Raw genomic sequence first — 18,958 nt, 5'->3', positions numbered from 1 at the left:
CCGAGGTCCTCGAGGAGAGGTTCCAGGAAGTCAAAGACACCATTCCGGACAATGCGCCCTTCGTGATGACGCACGCGGATCTGAACCTCACCAACATCATCGTCAAGGACGACAAGATCGAGGCCATCATCGACTGGGAAATGGCCGGATTCTATCCCTGGTGGGCAGAGAGATTCCGGGTCATGAAGACCGGCGGCCCCACGGAGAGGTTCTTCCGTGGTGTCTGGGACAGGGTCCATCCCGATTTGAAAGAAGACCACTATGGATCCAAAGTGTACAGCTGGAAGGTCTTTGAGGCCAAGTTGCGTAACTACGAGGGAGAGCACGAGCCGGAAGATCCAAACGACCACCCCGGCGGCTACGTTCGTGGGCCCTTCTGCAGATGCCACCCGGCCGGAGGCTACATCAACCCGAGAGATGCCGGAGTCAGGATGAAGCATACGCCGCGGGATTGGAGGAAGCTTATGAAGGAGAATCAACAGCGTCGGGAGGTTGAAAAGAGACGTTGAACGCCAACTGTACATGGCCGCCCCCTCCTTTTCTGACCCCTTTCGTTTACTGGAAAAAACGTATCACTTTACAGAATCGTCAGGAGTCAAAATTCTCTGGAAAACCCTGAGGCTACATACTGCGACTCGCCAGGGCCAGGATGAGGTCCACACGTTGTGCGCATGGAGCGTTCCCTACCTGACAGAGGTGTGGGTACTAGTCTTGGAAAGATGATTTTCAGCATTCAAACAACCATACAGAGCTTGTCTAACAATACGAGGACTTCCATGAGCGCGTGTTCCGCAGCCAGCTTTGTGACTTCTCTCATTTTTTTTCTCCCCCTATTTTTGGCTTTTTTTGGCTTTTGTTTTCTTCAAAGGAAAAAGGGTCTCTCTCTGCCTCTCTTATCGTCGGGCAATTGGTCTCGTGCTGGGGAAATCGGCACACCATCCACACATTGACGCCCATCTCAATCTTCTCGGTTGCACGGACTTGGGTATCTCGAGGGAATTCAAGGTCGGAACGCCACGATGACGCATTCTCTTGCGTCCAGGGCCACATTGAATACTGAATTTTCAGTATTTGATGTAGCTTGTGGCGTCTACATGACGAACTCAGGTTAGCGTGCTGTGACTATGACCACAAAAAAACAGCCGAAATGATAGTCGACCACAAGACAGGGAAGGCCATGTACTCACTGGAAATGACTTCCTCGCCCGTGATGATCTCTCGCAGCTTCCGATGCAATCGCACCTTGGTTGCAGTGTATGCATTTTCTGCGATGAAGCTGGACTTGTCGGCCTCGGGCTGTTGCTGAACAAGACGTCTTGTGAAGATTTCAATCTCTGGCGGTCCTTCGGCTCCAAACACATCCCAGTGAAGAAGAACATCCTGAACGTCGGTTTTGATATGGACAAAGCTGCACTCCGTCATGGTGAGAAACTCCAAGGCGTTTCGGGCAATTTCGGATAGATCGCCGTCCCTGGAGAGACCAGCCTGTCGATTGATACGGTATTCGGCCCAGTGGACCGCTGTTCGAGCCAAAAGGTTCTCGGATGTAGATGGATGGGCCATGGCAGTACGAGCATGCCTTTGCGTCCGACGCGTTGTTTGTTCAGCAGAGCAGACAGGTGTTGAAGGACGGCAATATTCTTGCCGTTGTTTCTATTGATGTCTGATGTCTGGTGTGGGTTTGGGTTTTTTCTTTCCTTCTTCTCTCTTCGTTTTCGTCACGAGGGACAGGATTTATATTCCATCACAAAATCTTCCCAGGGGCAGGAAACATCAAACTCCTTGGTGTCGTGATTCTGTTTGTTTGAATTCTGCCCAAGCGATTTTCTTTCTCTCCCTTCCTGGTTGGTGTTCTTCGGGCCACTGCCCTCAATCATCAACAAGGAGGCGAGGATGATCCTTTGTCACTGTTTGACAATCACATCACCCCATATCTGCCTGCTTCCATTTTTAGGGGGGCTTTTCTGGGAGGAGGGGGGGGGAACAACCACCAAAAACAATCAAATGCATGGCATTGCCGCGGGGTGCCTTCTCTCCCATGGGTATTGCACCTCAACAACATTGAACAGCAATCATCAATGTTGCCTTCTGGTGAGCGAAAAGGACAAGAAAGTGGGGGGAATGAGAGAACAATGGGGGCATGAGCAGTCATGAATGTCTTTTCTTCTACAGAAAGGAAAGAAGAGGGCGGATAGAAACAGCCAAAAAAAGTCACCAAGGCAGCAAGGCAGCAAGGCTCCGGCGGAATCACTCCCCCGGGGAGAGACCAAACAATGAAAGTCTTTCTCTCTCTCTCTCTCTCTCTGTCTCTTGTTCGGATTATTTGGGGTTGAGTTGGGTTGGGCTTTGGTTTCTTCAGGACTTGTCTCTTTACCAAAAAAAGGAAAAAGAAGAGAAGAGAGAAAATACGTTCGCTGTTTGCTGTTCACAAATGAGAGAGTCAACGCGGACCTCGTTCCTGAAGTACATGGAGGACCACCTCCCCCCTTACCTAGACAGGTGGCTAGTCTGATCGTAGCAGTCGCACACAGTACCGCCACTTACCCACGTAGGTATAACGTTTCCCAGAGGTACGCGCCAGAAGAAAAAAAAAAGATGTCTTCTTCCTTCTCAGCGTGCATACATCAGATTTCTCCTCGAAAGGGAAAAATAAAACGATTAAAAATTGGGCAGCCATTTTGACCCACCCCCGAAACAAGCCCACGACGCTTAGATGGGAGAGTCAGTCGCGACGACTTTTCTATTTTGCAGTCTTCACTTGACCATGAGTTGTAGTTCCCTCTTCCATACTAGTTTTGTTACCCTTCATGTAAGGGGTGGGTAGTATGGATGATACTATTCCCCCTCGTGGGAGGGTCTCTGACCATATAGTAGCTACTGCTCAGACAAAGCCTCAAAAGATCAGGCACCAAAAAAAACTGAGAGACTCGGTCAGTACTCCGTACTGACCGAACAAAGATTCTCCATCAAGTGTGTCGAATGTCGAGCACTTTATAATGACACATAGGAAAGGAAAAGGGTTGAACGGCTGGCGGTGATGTTACAGTAGTATCATTTAGACATATCGATCGCCGAGGCGACCTTGCTATAACAAAAGTTGTGACAATACGCCCATCGGAACCATGAAATAGCAAAAAGAAAGAGTAATCACGGCTCCCACTTTGGCCACGACGCACCGAACTTCTTCCCGGCCGGACCGAAATACTTTGCAAAGAGGCGGACCAGGTCGTCGTCGAGCAACTGCATGTGTTCCCCCGCCAGGCGGACAAAGTCCAGGCCGCCCTTCTCGTCCAACCTCTTCAGGCCGATCCAGTCCTCCTCGTAGATGGGCCTCTGCCTCAGCGGGGTCACGGCGTAGCCGCCCGTCATGTTGACGTCGGCGAACCAGCCGGTCTCCTTGGGGACCACCGTCCGGTCGTCGTCGAACAGGACCATGACGAACTTGTCCAGGGCGGCCAGGTTCTCGGCGTACGTCGCGTTCTTGGCCCCGCGCTCGTTGTTGATGTCGGCGAGAAAGTTGGAGTGTTCCAGGTAGTTTGCGCGGTCGTCGTCCGTCTCGCCGCGGTAGTACTGCGCGGGCACGAGGCGGGACTGCACAAAGTCCGACCACACCGTGCCGCCCCCCAGGACCGCGTTGGCGCCCCGGCAGACCCAGTCCGTCGGGCTGGCGCACTTTTGGAACTCGGCGATGCCGTTGTGCTGGCTGCCGAAGGTGACGAGCGACCGCACCCGGGGGGCCCAGCCGCCGCAGCGTTCGACGTAGCCCCTCAGGAACTGGCCGCCCTGGCTGAACCCGACGGCGTCGATCGCCGGGGCGGTCCTCAGGATGGGGTCCTCGGCCAGCGCGTGGCAGACGTGGTCGAGCTGTCGGGTGACGTTGCCGAAGAACGACGCCTGGCGGTCCGCGGACCCCGCCGCGCCCGTGGCTGAAATGAGGTACGTGTACGTCCCCGGGTGGACCTGCTCGATCAACTCGGCAACCTCTTTCAATCCCTCTGCGTCCGCTGAATCGCCCAGGCCGTGCCAGACGACCACTGGCAGAGGGGTGTCGTCTTCGTCGTCGGTCTCCTCCTCCTCCGCCGCAGGCTTCTGCGCAGGCAACGCACGCTGCGGACCGACCCTGGTGAGCGTGGCACCTTGCGGTGGTACCTCCAGAGGCTCTTCGTCGACTTCCGGGATAATGACGAGTTTGGGAGAGAGTGCGATCGTGTCATCAGCGGGTTGGAGTTCAAGCAAGGCCTCGGCTTCCGACGGAGGGTAGGCGAAGGAGAAGGCTACGGCGGGCAGTGCGAGGAGTGTCGATAACGACTTGAGCTGCATGATTGTAGTTGTAGGTGGTCCACCGAGTGAACCGGAAAGTTTGGGTAAATGTCTTCGCCGTGATCCTCACCTTCAGAGGGAGTGATGAATGAATGTCCATATGGACTTGAAGTGGGTGTTGCCTGTTGTACAGAAGTCGTGAGTAAATATTCAGTCTGACAAAAGTCACTCCTCTCCCACCTGGTGACAACAAGTCCCTCGCTGACTAACAATTTTTGACTCTGACCGTCACATTAAATTTAATTATTTTGGGCGAATGAAACAACGGCAGCCAGTGACACACTCACCTTATCAACACTCTAGACTGATATCCAATGTGCGAGTTACGGTATATACAATACGGAAACTTCCAACCTACTCATAATTACAATGTTCAAAACAAAGCGTAGATGTATTCAATACCTCCCTCCATTCCCGCCAGTAGATGCCAGAGAGAATTCACTACGCCTTGAAACTCCATTCGCCATGAGAGAAGGCCTGTCCTCGAGTATTGCTCAGGAGACATCTTGTCACCTGACACTCTTTGAACGAAGTACCCGCGATGTGGACCCCTTGATTAGCAGATACTGAATCATGTCTGAGTCGGCGCCCGACTATGATAAAATCCCAGTTAGCATGGCGTTTCATTGCTCTTGCAAGGAATCATGGTGTCACGCGCTCAACTTACCAGTAAATACATTTCATATTGGTATCGGGAGAGTTGGCTACCCACGAGTCAAAGCAATCAACGTGGGCAGAATTCCGACATGTCCCACAGCTCCATATTTCACTCGTCCTATCCAGTGAGGTCAAGCAGATGCCACATTCATTCACCGCCGATGTTGAGGAGCTGCTCGCCAATCGTGTAGGAGGAGACACGTCCTGGACTGACGGTGATGGAGAGTGCGATCGTCCGTGTTGACTTGCGTTCACTGAACCTCGTATGGAACTAGTAATTCTTGAGGCTCGACCACGACGACGAGGGCTGGGTGATCTCAAGCTAGGCAGTGGTTCGTTGTCGTTGTCGTCGTCGGGCTCGCCTCCGTCGGTCATGTCTTCGCTCTGCGCTCTGGATCCGTAGAAACCAGAGTCATCATCGTCATCTTCATCAGTCGATGATTCGGAATAAATCTCTGGCCTATACATGAACGGTGGGCCAGGCTCGGTGCCGGTCGCCTCGTAATGTTTGTCCATTAGCGCTTCAATGGCCTCAACCATCGTGCTCGACCTTCTCCTCCTGCTGAGTCGATTGGAAACTTCAGCGAGCAAGTCTTTGGTCCGGCATGAACGGAGTAATTCTGTAGTGCTCGGTTGGCGACGCCTACCGGCAGTGCTGCCGCGTTCGGACCCCATCTCGTGCTCAGAGTGTTGTCGTCTTCTGGGTTCACGAGTAGTCGCTTGCACTAGATTTAGTTGCCATGTCCTGGCTTTGGCCGGAGCCTGATCCTGATGATTTCTTTTGCAGTGCAGAAGGCTGGCAACCCTCTCGAGATGCCCGATCAAATAAGTTGGAGCGATCCCGTCTGTCAATTTCCGGGCGATCTCTTTCAACACAGCTGCCGCTTCTGAACGTGAGCCTCGAGCCACCGCATTTCCACATGTAGGTTTGGCTATTGCGTAGCCTATGCAGGTGGCCTGCTCAAGAGGGTGGTTGATGCCAAGTTGCTGACAAAGGTTGGAGGTAGTGGCCATGTTGGGAAAGAACTTGAGTGTATAGTCTGTGAGAACGGAGTTACAGCCGAGGAAGGGGTACTTCTGCGGATGGTACAATATGTCTTGACAGAAAAACAGGGCTATGAGCCTCCATTCTTATACCTATAGGACTGTTCAACACCACTCCATCATTCTGCAGCCTCAATGACGCCAACCATGCAGAGTTAGGTCAGCAAAATCGAAGCGCTAATATTGCACAGGCAAGGCAAACATAGCCACAGGAGCTTGTGACCTGGTGTATAGTGATTGTCCTTGGGTTGATTCCTGTCGGGATACCGGCTCCTGCGTATGCAAGCTCCGCCACATTGCGACAATTTCCCTTCCCTATAGGTTAGCTGGCCATCTCCAAGGTCCTTTTGATGTCAAAAGGGGGCCCCCTCGTGTCTGTGGCTTCGACGTATGTAACCCTGGTTCAGTTAGCAGAGGCATGCGGGTGTGTTGCGACCACTATGAACACCATCCTCTTCTGTCTTCTTCTAGGCTTGTGGCTTGGGTGGACACGCAGTGATGGGGGCGGATACAAAGAGTTCCAGACGTAATGAGTATGAGAACACGCAGGGGTTTCCAAAAGACAAGCAAGAAACCGCATGATCCCTGCATAAAGCACATGATATCGAGTGCAGAGCTTCTTCAACAATTGTAAGGGGACAACGATACAGACCATAGGACACTCTCAGAAAAACCTTTCCTGGTTTGCGAACTGTTTGGTGAGGGACGGATACGATACAAACCTCGAACACCCTTGGGTGCAGTAGACAGGTAGCTAGCCAAGAGGCCGGCCGTTCGGCCTCACTCATAGTCAGCCCAGACCAAGTAGCAACGGCGCGTACCTAAGCCTGTCATGAATCCTACCTAGACAGCGGCTATGTGGCACGAACTGCGCGCGCAAGTTTTACCGATTCTCTCGGACGAGGAAGTAATGCACTCGTACTAATTACTCTTACTGTACGACCAACGGAATTTTGTGGATTTGTCGTCGCCAAAAAAAAACACAAAAAAATAGCTCGCTCACATGAGACGTTGAGTGTCGGAAACCATGTTTCTAGTCGACCCCAGCTTAGCTCGTTGGATTTGGTCGTGCCAAAAGAACTAGACCTGTGAGCTCCTGATGGCTCTAAAATTTCTCTACAGCTCTCTGGACAGTACAACGCTGTCTGTACTCCGCGGTGTGGTGTGTAAAATAAGAAAGATAGCAAAAGGACGGTGAAGAAGGGATCGTCCGGTCAAGTGGCACAGCGCATAATAAAGCTATTTACCCCGGATCTTGGCAGGTACAAATGGGCTTGGCCTCGTCATACTAGAACCCAAGAATTGATGTTGGCACAATGCACAATGCACAATGCAGCCTGACGTGCCTTTGTGAAACTCGAGCAGGAAGAAGAAAACCCCCCAGAGCGAATTGTCGCACGCTTACCACAAAGATTTAGGTAGGTATTAATGTAGCGCGAGACTGCCGCCGCAATACTACAGCAAGGGCACTAAAAATTGCCACCAACGCCAGCCCCAGGGATATCGCAGCTAAAGACAACAGCCTCCCGTTTTTCTAGGATGAACGCCTCATATCTCATGAACGTTGTCGAGTCAACGAACTAGAGCTCCTATCCGAGCAAACCCAGCCCGTCTTCCTCGGCAACCAATACTCGTGACTTTTTCAGGTCCTGGGTCCATTTTCTCGTGACAAATAACCACATCTGCCGTTCATCTGATCGTTTCTCATCAATGTAAGCCTCGAGTGTTGGCTTGGGCTGCCACTCTTCCCATTGCCTCCCGTTATTCCGAACCAACTTCTCACTGGTAAGGTGCGGATGTTCCGCCCTGGCTCGTAGGATGGCCTCCCTGTCCGACTTCATCCGCAAATCCTCGAGTTGGCAGGGCGGACAGGGATGATTCTGATGGGGCAGATGGGTAGGGAGACCCATGTAGTGAGGCGCCGGGTAGTGACCAGATGATGCGCAAGAGAAGGAGAAGCTCTTGCATGAGAAAGAGTCTGTTCGAGTGAACCTTCGGCCAAAGGCAGCGCACTCGGCAGGCTGGCGAGCGACGCCGGGTAGAGGAGCCATGACTTTTGTGCTGGTTCTCGATAGAGGTGAACTTGGTGGAGAAGGTCCTGACGAGTTGGAGTCTAGACTTGCAATAGAAGACGAACAACCATCCCGTGGAGAGGTCGGTTGAACTGACGTGGTGGACATTCGGTTCTGGCAGTTGTAGCATTTGTACGGCTGCTGTGGCAGCTTGAGCCCGGTTGTCTTCAGTATCGGACATGGTCCGACATTGCACACCTCCAAGCCCATGAGGATGCCATGCCCACAGCAGAACCGCAGAACGTGTGCCTTGCACATTTTGTGTATGTTGAATATTTGGAGTATTAATGTACTATTTGTGGTTGTGTAGAGAGTGGAGATTCGAGTAGAGGTTGGCCTCGTGTCAGGGGAATTATAGAGACATTCTCAACGAATCGTATGCGCCATTCGATGAGCCTCGTTTGTTGCACTCCCCGAGCGTGACGCAGCGGTCTCTCCAGAGCGAGAGTGACCAAGTTGATTGTTGTCTCGAAGAAGAGGTTAAGATTCGGAGGTCGCGTTCGTTTGTAACGGCCAAGGGCGTGACAGTGATTAGGCTTGAGGGCAGGCTGGTGAGGCTATAGTGCCATTGAAGAATATCGGTTGAGGAGATTGTGTGCGACCGACGAAGGAGGAGGGATATATCCGTGGCCGAGAGATCTCAGGCGGTGTTTGGCGAATACGAGAAGGGCAACGCGTGGAGACGCTGGCCTTTGACCGTTTGATTGCGAGATTTCGACCTATAGATATGCAAAGGGGAATCGGCCAGAGGGTAATGTTTATGCATAGAATGAACGGCTCGAGCGGGTGAAAAAATGGGTCGAGGGGACCGGCGAGGTTTTTAGGTGCGGAAACGAATGCTGGAAAGTGTGGTAAGTTTCAGAAGTCCGCGACAAGGTAATAATGAATGCATGTGTGAAGACTAGAAGACCAAGAAAGAAGAGAAGCAATAACACGAGTACTTGTATGGTCTAAAGAAGCAGAGACTGATCATTTTCGAACCCGGGTTTTCGCGTAGGGGACAGGAACCGAGAAACTCTCTGCTTCGACGTTCTTTCTGTACAGCTCGTATTGTAGGAGAAGAATTCGATGTTTCTTAGCGAGGGTGGGATGAGAGTGAGGGGAGAGTGGGATTTTCGCAGTACAAACAACTTTTGGCGTCATTATGATTAGCTCTAATTAGGTATTCTCTCACTCTTTCACTCCCTCACACACACGCTCTCTCTTTCTCCCAAGCCAATGCGCATGAGCCATCGACTAGGCTTTGTTGGGGCGCCCACGCTTTTTCCTGGCCTAGCGAACCGTCGTTCATCGGGACCCTCGGCTTAGTTCTCTGGTACAGGCATGTTGGAGTACCTGGCGCCTGTACTGTAACAAACAACTACAAATCCTCGTTCTGATCGACGTACAGACACAAGACCCTGTCAGATTGTCAAATGTCGTACAGTACGTTGCCATCCAGAGGCCCTCATCATCAAAGTCCCACTCCCGTGCCTCGAAATTGCAACACTGAGACGGCCATTACTACGGGTGAAAGGGTAAATGACCAAACACAACACACAACCCCCCCACCACCGCCACCATGAGTACTACAAATACTACCGTACTGGCTGACTGACTGACTCTGCTCCCAGCTTACTGGGTACATCGAAGCTAGACTTCCCATCGGACGCGCCGCGTGTTCTCGGACTCTAACTGACGCCGACCTGTCCACAATCCCTGCCTCCCATCGCATCCCCACCCCTTGGTGTCATGCATTGGGTCTGCATATTCCCCGGAAAATGCCACGGCCGTCCGATATCCCACGAACGCGCCTGTAAGCAATTGAATTTTGACATAATTGGCCCCCCAGGGTGATCGCACAGCAACTTATCAGGTCCACGATCAAGCACAGAAAAGAAAAAAAGTGCAACTAGAACAAGAAGAAGAATAAGAACAAGAACATCGCAGGACAAGGACGCGTTAAACAAACACAAAAAGAAATGACCGTGATGATGATGCCCAACAAACATTGGGATCTCTCGCTGATCTCCATAATTGACAACTGCCACATGCCTTTGAGTGGGGGTTGGTTTGATGCTTACTTCGTACATACATAGGTTGACCTCGAACCGGCCCAATCGTAGGAATTGACGGCGCTCCTCGTGCAGAGATAACTAGCCGGTACACTGCAAGCTACTCGCGAGCTAATCTTTCGACGCCATATCATTCCGATTTGCAAAGATAAAATTCGGCAAAACTCCCGTGCTTCTCCGTTCATCCATAGGCCCCGGTGCTGGAGCAAACACATAGAACGCAGGGCAGGCAACAAACCAGTTAGCGTTAATAATGTCACTTCCAAGGGCACATGATGAGCTAGGCATGCATGGAAAACGCCGTTGTAAATCCGATAAAGAAGGATGACATTGTACATCTATCAATTGTACCAGTACTGATAAGTAATACCACCAAGTCTTCGCCACAACCACTCAGTCTTCACAAAGAGTAGCCTCATGCAATATTCATAGGGGCACGCTCATTGTGGCGCCAATATTTCCTCTCTCTTATCGCCACAATCACCGTTCCACAGAATCATTCTATTATGGGCCAGAACCACCAGAATCCGTGTTGTAGTACATGTCAATGCTCTTGATCAGGAGAATGTTGTCGCTGGAGGGAGGCCCGACTGACCAGCCTGTATAAGAGGATCAGCCTGAGTGGAAACAAATTTAGATATGGCAAGCTCCTCACCCTTGTTCCCGTTGGACCAATTGTTCCAGACCCAAGGACCTGGCTCGCTTGGGACGTTGGTGGTGAATTTCATCTGGAACTTGCCATCAAGATAGAATGCGGTGTAGTCCGATGTCCAATCGAGTCGGTATTCATGAACCGCTGTTGTGCAGTCTGAAGGCGCGGGGCCCGTAGCCTGAGTTGCCGCTTCGTCTTCGGGGTTTACAGCTTGATTCGTGTACCAGATGGGGATTGGATTGCCAGGTCCGTTATTCGACAGAGAGGACGGATCCGTTAAGTATTCAATGTCGGTTTCCTGGGTGTCGGATTGATAGAAGAAAAAGCCTACAAGCATCAGCACAACTACCTCACTCTTCTTCAGCAATTGAAGCCGCTGACCGTGACAAGTCCCCGGCACTGGACTGAGGATGGCTTTTGTCCGAACACTGCCATATAGGATGCTCGACTCCGCTGTCGTGATTTCAGCACTGCTCACTTCCCAGCCAGTGCTGTTATTGGGGTTTTGATCTCCAGGCACGGTCAATGCTAGCATTCCGTTCACGATTTGCACATTTGCAGGGTCAAATGTAGGGTTGTACGGAATCTCAGGAGATGGACCGCTTCCCCTCTGATGATTGCTGTAGTTGCTGATCTGCAGTCCATCGGGGAATCCTTGGTCGAAAGTAAACAAAGACCGATTATCGAAGGTGCCGACTCCAGGGACTAACCATTGGTTACCGACTTGCACAACGTCTGAAGTCTGGGCGGGTGCAGAAGGGTTAGTAGTTGAAACACTCGAAGTCGAAGTGTTAGCTGGAACGGGAGTTGTGACTGAGGTGATGGCGGAGGAAGCGCTGCTTGAACTGGAATCTGTGGTGGAGCTAGAGGCTGTGTTTGAATTGAAAATTGTGCTGGAGTCAGAATTTGTGCTTGGGGCTGCTGTTGAAGACGAAGAGGTGTAGGGGACAACAGAGCTCGCGAATGCCGACGTGGACGAAACACCAAAGACTGGAGATGCACCCGATGCACTGGCTGGACTACCGGAGGTGTCGGTATCTGAGATTGTTGAAGTTGATGCATCGGACGTCACAGATTGAGAGGTATTTGTCAAGGGCTGAGGCGAGAGAGCAGTGGTGAATTGTCCACCGACTGATGTTGTTGGGATACTTGTGATAATTTGGGAAGTATGGACAGTGATGACTGGTTCTGGAAAATGCGTATGCCCGGCAAATCCTGGAAAGGGATTGGGAAAGCCAGGAACGAAGGGATCTCCAAAAGGAGGTAGTGGATGCACAGGGAAGAATGGGCATGACCAAGGAGGGCCAACTGTATGATGTTTTCGTACTTGTGGCTTTCGATGCAGTTCTCTTGCGGGCTCATTGCGCTCTGAAAGACTGTTAGCTGAAGCCACCACCCCGAGGTCTCTCTCAAAGGCAAGATCGAAGGCGCTGACGGCGATGAGATTCGAGAGGACCAGAAGAGTGATGAGTGTCAGCGGTGCCAAGTGCAGAGTGGGGAGGATATTTATTGGTTTGACATATGTAGTTATCGCAGAGAACGGGATGTATAGGTCTGTGTGAGGACAACCGGTTGATGGATGGTGGGTGTTTTCAGTTGTGAATGCTGGACGGGGAGAGCAGACGCCGTCGTCCTTACCGACATCTGGCAATGGCTGTGGCAATGGCTGTGGTGCTTGTAAATCCTCGCCTGTTGTTGGTTCTCGAAAGCAGCTGCCGAAAAGCTCTTTGATACGTTGTCTGAAAGGCATTGCGAAGGGATGAAGCGAGACAAGGATATCAACTGCGCAGAGTTTAGCCCATAGCATATCAAGGGATATGACTAGACGCGTACCAGCGCTGAGTAGCACAACTTGCTTTCTCCGTGCACGTTCTATTGGTTTGTCGTGGTGTTGAAGGTTCCGCGACGTTAGGTATGCGAGGTAAAGGTATGGTTGAGTCTGCGGATTGGATCATTGAGGGAGTCGAGGTATTAATAACAGAAGCATAGATTGCAGTTCCTTCCATGTTGCACCACATTGGATGCAACGGGCAAGAATTTGGTACTACTCGTTATTGGGCAGCAGTTGCAATGCGTCAAACGTCTGAGATGCCAAACCAGATCCTCACACCTGCCATCTCACTTCATAGCCAAACACTGTTCTCCGCAGGGCCTCGTCACCAGGATCGTTCTCGAACATGACTTTGTCCATGGTGTGCTCCAGAATCTTATTGACGACGAACCCATCATTACGCGCCAGGTCAAAAAAGTTCAGGTCTTTTTCCAGCAACCATGGACGGTAGGGAGTGAAGAAGACCAAAGCCACCGAGTCAGCACTATATCGCAGGCACTCACGTAGCGTCGCCAACAGTTTCGTGTGCTCTGAGTGGTTGAAGAGGATATCGGCGAGGATCATCACGTCAAATCCACCGCGACCAGATTCCAGGTGAGATTTGAGCGGTTCAGCAGAACTTCCCCAGAGAAAACCTTGTGCTGTAATATTCAACTTGTCGGCGAGGACTGAACAGTGCTCAATGTTGTAGCGCAAATTATCAATCAAATCTTGATCTGGGTAATCTGTCACGACAACTTTCTCAGCCCCTAAGATGGCCGAAACCAGACTTGGAAGTCCTGCTCCAGCACCCAATTCCAAGACCGTCTTCCCCTGAAGCATCGACGTTGAGTTATCTTCCAAATATCGTGCAATGACTTGTCCGGCGTTCCATAACAGATGGCCCTTGGATGGAGTTAGCTAGACACAGACGGCCACATACTAGCAAAGTGATCACACCCAAAGCGGACTATGTCCTACAAGTCGAAGTTCGATGGCCTGTCCAGTCTTCAAGGTATATGTGGTAAATGTGGCAGGCTTTTCAGGTTGATAAAAACCCTCTGGCTCCTGGAATATGTCTAGTGACGCAACATCATCATCTCCTTCACTCTGCGACATGTTCGATTGTGGCACATGGGCAAGACTAGGAGAACAAAGCCCTTTATGTGACCAGCTCAACGTCGACGGCGGATCTCACGCGACAACGAGATGTGGTGTCGTGAATGAAACGAACACAGAGAATCAATCTTGGCATATTGACATCACGTGATACGGGAAATTCGAGCCTACTGTACGGATAAAGTACGGAGTAGGTACTCCGTACTGACCTGCCATAGAGCATGTTTTCACAGAGGGATGTGGATCTCAAATGATTGCTCCTTGCCACCATGACCCTGGAAATAAGGCTCTGTTCCTGATCGGAGAAGTCGTTCTGGCCATCGCCTTCGCCATCCAAGATCGGAGCAGTCATATCGGTAAACCGTACTTGTACCTCGGCGTGGGATCTTGGGAACTGTGACCTGACTAGCCTGCTCGTCGGTTTGATTATTCAATGGACAGTTTCCCGAGATGTTGGACTCCATAGTAGGAATTTGTGGTAACGTCATCCATCTATCAGGCCATCCTCGCAGGCAGAGAAGGCGGCGGTCCCTCCGGAGGGGTGGTGGTGGTGGCTGTTGGTTTGATCTTACTCTTCACATACTCCGTACTAGTTTCAACAGGAGATTCCAGAGTACTGATCCTCAAGACCAACATGAGGTAATGAGCAAGAGATCCTCACAGTATCTCATTGTGGGAAATCAGCTCGGAGTAGTTTCCCGAGGCAGCAGTTGCAAACAGAAACAAAGTACTCTCTCCTCCGTACCGTGTACACTATGGGACTCGTACCGGGAAATTATCGGAGCAGCATGCGGAATATTGGAACCTTCAGTTACAAAGTATTGTTTGCCGTCCCGCTTCTCCCCGTGTGCGTCCGTCATTGTCGTGGGTACCAAACGAGTATTTCTGCTCCTCCAACTGCCGTGAATTTTCCACCAGGGCCGCAAATCGCAGTCTTTGCTTGAAATTAATGAGCAACCATCTTCAGAGACCGTGGACTATCGTTTCGCAGTATCTTTCATTTACCCGTCGCCCCTTCATCCAGCGCTCTCACTCTCCGGCTCAATTGCTTTCTTGACAGGAAACGGTCCAATAGCCGCGGCCCCGCACCATCGTCTCTCTCTCCAGGCGTCACGGGCATCCCAATTCCGCTTCCCCCACGAAATCTGCCATCAGCCACCCGAATCCAGCAATCCCACCTCCTCCCGGGAAGCGCTCTCGATCTATCGGTTTCTTCGTGACAAGCATCGCCCCCAGTTCCTTCCAGACTATAGCCCAGCACGACTTGGAGAATCGCCCCTGTCATCCTGGCTGATTCCTTCTCTCTCTCCAAAACGAAGCCTGCCACTTTTCCGTCCCCGGCATTTCTTCCCACCAACGTTACACCAAACCTTCTTTTCTTCCTTTCGTATCGCCTGCGCCCCGACACACACACACACGAGTCTCTTCCTTAAGACGAGGATAGAAAACAAAGATCCGTCGTGCTATTCGTCGTCGCCGCCGCCGCCTACATTTCCTCCTTATCAGCCTTTCGCTTCCTAGCCGCGCGCTCGATCTGACGGAAAAAGTTCGCCCTGGTCGAAGGAGAGAGAGGGAGAAGCCGCCTGCTCAGCGGCTGGGTCTGAAACAATCCATCCTCGAGCGTACGACCCCAAAAGCCACACCTACAAAATGAGCAACTACCCAAGACGAAGCGCTCGGATATCACATCTACAAGAACAACATAGAAACAATCTTCCAGCGCCTTCATTTGCACGCGGTTTCTCACAGTCTTCAAGCACATCGACAAGTTCGCACCCAAGTCCTGTCAGTGACGGCCTTCAAGCCGCGGAGCCGCAACACGCACAAGTATCTCAGCAGCCTCAGCACCAAATGCAATCGCTCTTCATGCCTCTCCAACAACAACAGCAGCAGCAGCAACAACAATCCTACGCCCATGCTCCTTTACCTTCGCCATCGACGGCAGAGTTGGAGCCATTTTTCGCCCGATCGCATTCTCAACCAAATCCGTACTCTTCTCAGCAATCCCACCTCAGCTTCCAGGCTCAGCAACGACAACAATCGTATCAGGGACCATCGCAACAGAAGGAACAACCTCAGATGCATCACCAGCTACATCCACACACCAATTCCATGTCGCAAGAGCACCCCATCCACGGACAGGCACTGAATCCAGGCCAATTGCCACCTGATTTTCTTGCCGAGGCAGCCAAACGCGCCCAGATTGCCTGTCTCATGAGAGATCTGGGTGACGTCTCGCTATAGACAGCAGCAGCCGCAGCCGCCGCCGAAACTCAGACCAACAGTTTTTCTTTTCGCGAGACACGGCCATGAAAACGCTAATTGTCTGCAACATACAAATTGTTGCTGGGGTCGTTTTCGGGATTGTTTGTCGAATCATGAGGCATTCATCTGATAAACAGCACGCAGTAATCTCCTCAGCCCACGACTCAAAAATCTACTCTCCGAGGGTGGAAAATTAAAACGTGACATGTCCCTGACATATGATGACACCACTCAGAGCATAATCTCTCTTTCTCCGACAGAACATCACCACACGCGAGTTGGTACCACATCTCGAGTCTACCACGCAGATGGTTGAATTTCCTACTGCAAAGGACAAGTTTTTGTCTTGCCTCCACACTCAACCACACCACAATTTTTTTTTAACTCACGCCTTTACGACCATATACGCTTTACCTCGGGGATTTATTTTCATTCTCATCTCAGCTCATTACCTCGTCTCATAGCTTTTGTCGACATTTCTTATTTATTTCTTTATACCCCTCCCCGACCAATCCGATGATTATGTTGCCATGTCAATGATAATAATAAGGGAACGAACGTCCGAATGTCCAGATTCAAAGCTTGTCCTTAGACCGACCTCGTTTTATTTTAGACGGAATATACACAACAAATCGGCACCTACTTGGCTTTTTTCTTTTTGTTTGTTGCGCCTGTCAAGGGTTCTTATCATATGAGAATGTTTGGTTCTTTGGACGTTTTGGTTTTTGGGCGATATTCACATGTTTTTTTGTTTGGACACTGGGTAGCGGGATTTCCCTCTTGGACGATGCATTGCTTCGGTGTGAAAAGATTTGGCGTTCAATTCAGAAATGACCTGGGGAAATTCTTCTTCCCCAAAGGTATGAAGTAGTCCCATATTAAGTATCAACGTATGAAGTATCAAGTTGGATTACATTACTTTCCCCTTCACGACATGACGCCACCTGATATGCGATGGTGGTGGTGGTGGTGGTGGTAGTAGTAGTAGTAGTAGTAGTTCTACAGTCGAAACCTTTCGTTTCAACATTCACCCAGGTACTATTATTTTCGTCGGGTTCTTTCATTGATTTTACACGTGCGTCACGGGGGGTTAGTATCGTTCAGTCATCGTTCCATTCGTTCTCGAGAAATCCGACAAATCCCTTGATCACCGCCCGTCGACCCTTGACGTAACCTTGACCGTGGGCGATCCCACCTCTCTGGATCTGCGTGTATGTGCGCCTGAGTCGTTGTAGTAAAGGTTGAGACAGGGCGACCGTCGAAGGGACGTAGAGGGTCAGATTTTCGTAACCTCCGGCGGCGTCCCCGGGACCACGAGCGTCGCCGTCGGCGGTGGTAGTACCGGTGGTCGATGGGATCAAAAAGAGGTCGACATCCCCACAACAATCGACGTCTGCCACACCAGTCTCCCTGGCTCTGGCCAGGAGATGTTTGACCACTTCCATGGTGGCGTTCTCCAGGATCTGTAGGGCATCTGAACCGGTGGCTCTGGGGAGGACGGTTGCGGCGTGTTTCTTCACCTCTTCTCCCCTTTCGTCTTGTTGTTCTGTGCGAGTCGAGTTTGCGGTCGCGGCCGACTCGGTGGCCGCGGTCCGTCGTTGCGACGGGGCCTTCTTGCTCGTGGGTTTCGCCCGAGGAGGGAACAATGCCGTCCAGATGTCGTGACTCGGCGGGGTGGAATCGGCAGAGGGGACCGTGAAGAGGGGAGTGTCCCAACGAGAAAACGGGGAAGGAGGTTCGTACCTCATGATCAAGGAGGTCAAGGTCGAAGATGAATACGGTCGGGAACCTGTCGGGGGCGGAGGGACCATGTCGGTACTCGGTGGTACCGCCAAAGGAGAAGAGGAATTTCCAGATCGTGTCGGTGCGTTTGTGTTTGTGGTCGAGTCCCCCTCCCCGGCCTTTGAGTGGTCCCGCTCCGTTCGGTCGCTGATGTACAGACTCTTGAGTGTCATGGTGTCTTGTTGGATTTGTGGTCGTGGTCGTGAGAGTTCATCGTCTTCGCCACCGAACCCATCCATACTTGATGACCTCGATAGACTCGAATCTCCCACGATCCTGTCACCGTATATCGCCGTGTGACTCTCCGGCACTAGGTCACCCATGACGGCCTCACCCTGTGCCTTGCTTCTTGTCCTTTTTGTCCCTCCGGCGTCGCCGTCGCCGTTGCCGTTGCCGTTACCCGTCCCACCATCTTCGTCCTCGGCCCTCTCGTCCCGTCGTCTCCCCCATACCCTCTGACGTTCCCGGTTCCACTTCTTACACTCTTCCTCTTGAGCGGCCACGTGGACCACGCAGCACCTTGTCCCTGCGGCTTTCGCCTCGCACCACAACTGATACCTGTAACCCTTGATGTAGTTCAATCCGTCCGCGATGACGATATTGTCCCTCGACACCGCCCGCTTGATCGCCGAGAACTCGGCCGCTCGAGCCGTCTTTTCTTGGGCCGCACTGTTGTATATGTGATCCCTCACAAGTTCTGGATCGCCGCTGCTGCTGTCGTCGACTTTGGTTTGTGGTGGTGATGGAGGTGGTGGAGGTGGTGATATATCTGCAGATGCGTGTTGTGAAGGAATTATCTGTACGGTCTTTTTCTTCTTATCATTGTTCTTCAGAGATACTGAGTCCGACGAAGCGATATAATTCTCTAGGTCGGCGGCGATCTGTTGCGCTCGGTGAGTCTTGCCTGAGCAGGGGAGGCCAGTGATGATTATGAGCTATGAAAACAAAGGATGAGCGACTAGATATACAGAGTTTGGTTTGTCACACTTACGGGCATTCTTTTTCTTCCTCCTTTATTTTCCCAAATCGAAACGAAATATGCAGATGGGATCTCGAAATTAAAAAAGAATATCACGCAGTATGATGAGTTGGAGATGAATTCGAGGCATATGAAAACTATTCCCCAAGAAAATCTCGCGGGGTAATAAATTAGGAAAACAAACAAAGTACTTTAAGCATGACT

The 18,958-nt window shown here is 51.3% G+C and overlaps 8 protein-coding genes across 8 annotated transcripts; 1 reads left to right on the top strand and 7 right to left on the bottom strand.

Annotated features, from left to right (window-relative positions):
* Positions 1-1,064: 1,064 nt before the first annotated feature.
* On the bottom strand, positions 1,065-1,563 carry PV06_08074 (uncharacterized protein; the record flags this gene model as incomplete). Its single annotated transcript, XM_016409371.1, has 2 exons — positions 1,065-1,090; positions 1,188-1,563. The coding sequence occupies 2 exons, from the start codon at positions 1,561-1,563 to the stop codon at positions 1,065-1,067; spliced, it is 402 nt and encodes a 133-aa protein (XP_016259679.1).
* Positions 1,564-2,744: 1,181 nt separating this feature from the next.
* PV06_08073 (uncharacterized protein) lies at positions 2,745-4,737 on the bottom strand. Its single transcript, XM_016409370.1, has 2 exons — positions 4,608-4,737; positions 2,745-4,442 (listed from the first exon to the last, which is right to left on the bottom strand). Exon 2 carries the CDS (start codon positions 4,318-4,320, stop codon positions 3,148-3,150), a length of 1,173 nt encoding a protein of 390 aa, XP_016259678.1. The 5' UTR covers positions 4,321-4,442; positions 4,608-4,737; the 3' UTR covers positions 2,745-3,147.
* Positions 4,738-4,744: 7 nt separating this feature from the next.
* Positions 4,745-6,055, bottom strand: PV06_08072 (uncharacterized protein). Its single transcript, XM_016409369.1, has 2 exons — positions 4,988-6,055; positions 4,745-4,913 (listed from the first exon to the last, which is right to left on the bottom strand). Exons 1-2 carry the CDS (start codon positions 5,989-5,991, stop codon positions 4,892-4,894), a joined length of 1,026 nt encoding a protein of 341 aa, XP_016259677.1. The 5' UTR covers positions 5,992-6,055; the 3' UTR covers positions 4,745-4,891.
* A 1,330-nt stretch (positions 6,056-7,385) lies between these two features.
* On the bottom strand, positions 7,386-9,173 carry PV06_08071 (uncharacterized protein). Its single transcript, XM_016409368.1, has one exon. The coding sequence runs from the start codon at positions 8,349-8,351 to the stop codon at positions 7,611-7,613; it is 741 nt and encodes a 246-aa protein (XP_016259676.1). The 5' UTR covers positions 8,352-9,173; the 3' UTR covers positions 7,386-7,610.
* Positions 9,174-10,651: 1,478 nt separating this feature from the next.
* On the bottom strand, positions 10,652-12,549 carry PV06_08070 (uncharacterized protein; the record flags this gene model as incomplete). The annotated part of the gene is made up of 3 exons (XM_016409367.1): positions 10,652-10,746; positions 10,803-11,126; positions 11,181-12,549. The coding sequence occupies 3 exons, from the start codon at positions 12,547-12,549 to the stop codon at positions 10,652-10,654; spliced, it is 1,788 nt and encodes a 595-aa protein (XP_016259675.1).
* Positions 12,550-12,903: 354 nt separating this feature from the next.
* On the bottom strand, positions 12,904-13,728 carry PV06_08069 (uncharacterized protein; the record flags this gene model as incomplete). Its single annotated transcript, XM_016409366.1, has 2 exons — positions 12,904-13,515; positions 13,591-13,728. The coding sequence occupies 2 exons, from the start codon at positions 13,726-13,728 to the stop codon at positions 12,904-12,906; spliced, it is 750 nt and encodes a 249-aa protein (XP_016259674.1).
* An 869-nt stretch (positions 13,729-14,597) lies between these two features.
* On the top strand, positions 14,598-16,908 carry PV06_08068 (uncharacterized protein). The gene has a single exon (XM_016409365.1). The coding sequence runs from the start codon at positions 15,379-15,381 to the stop codon at positions 15,970-15,972; it is 594 nt and encodes a 197-aa protein (XP_016259673.1). The 5' UTR covers positions 14,598-15,378; the 3' UTR covers positions 15,973-16,908.
* PV06_08067 (uncharacterized protein) lies at positions 16,832-18,862 on the bottom strand. Its single transcript, XM_016409364.1, has 2 exons — positions 18,767-18,862; positions 16,832-18,710 (listed from the first exon to the last, which is right to left on the bottom strand). Exons 1-2 carry the CDS (start codon positions 18,770-18,772, stop codon positions 17,094-17,096), a joined length of 1,623 nt encoding a protein of 540 aa, XP_016259672.1. The 5' UTR covers positions 18,773-18,862; the 3' UTR covers positions 16,832-17,093.
* Positions 18,863-18,958: the final 96 nt, after the last annotated feature.

Source organism: Exophiala oligosperma, assembly GCF_000835515.1.
Source record: "Exophiala oligosperma strain CBS 72588 unplaced genomic scaffold supercont1.8, whole genome shotgun sequence".
Lineage (NCBI taxonomy): Eukaryota > Fungi > Ascomycota > Eurotiomycetes > Chaetothyriales > Herpotrichiellaceae > Exophiala > Exophiala oligosperma.
This window is presented reverse-complemented; position numbering and strand designations above follow the sequence as displayed.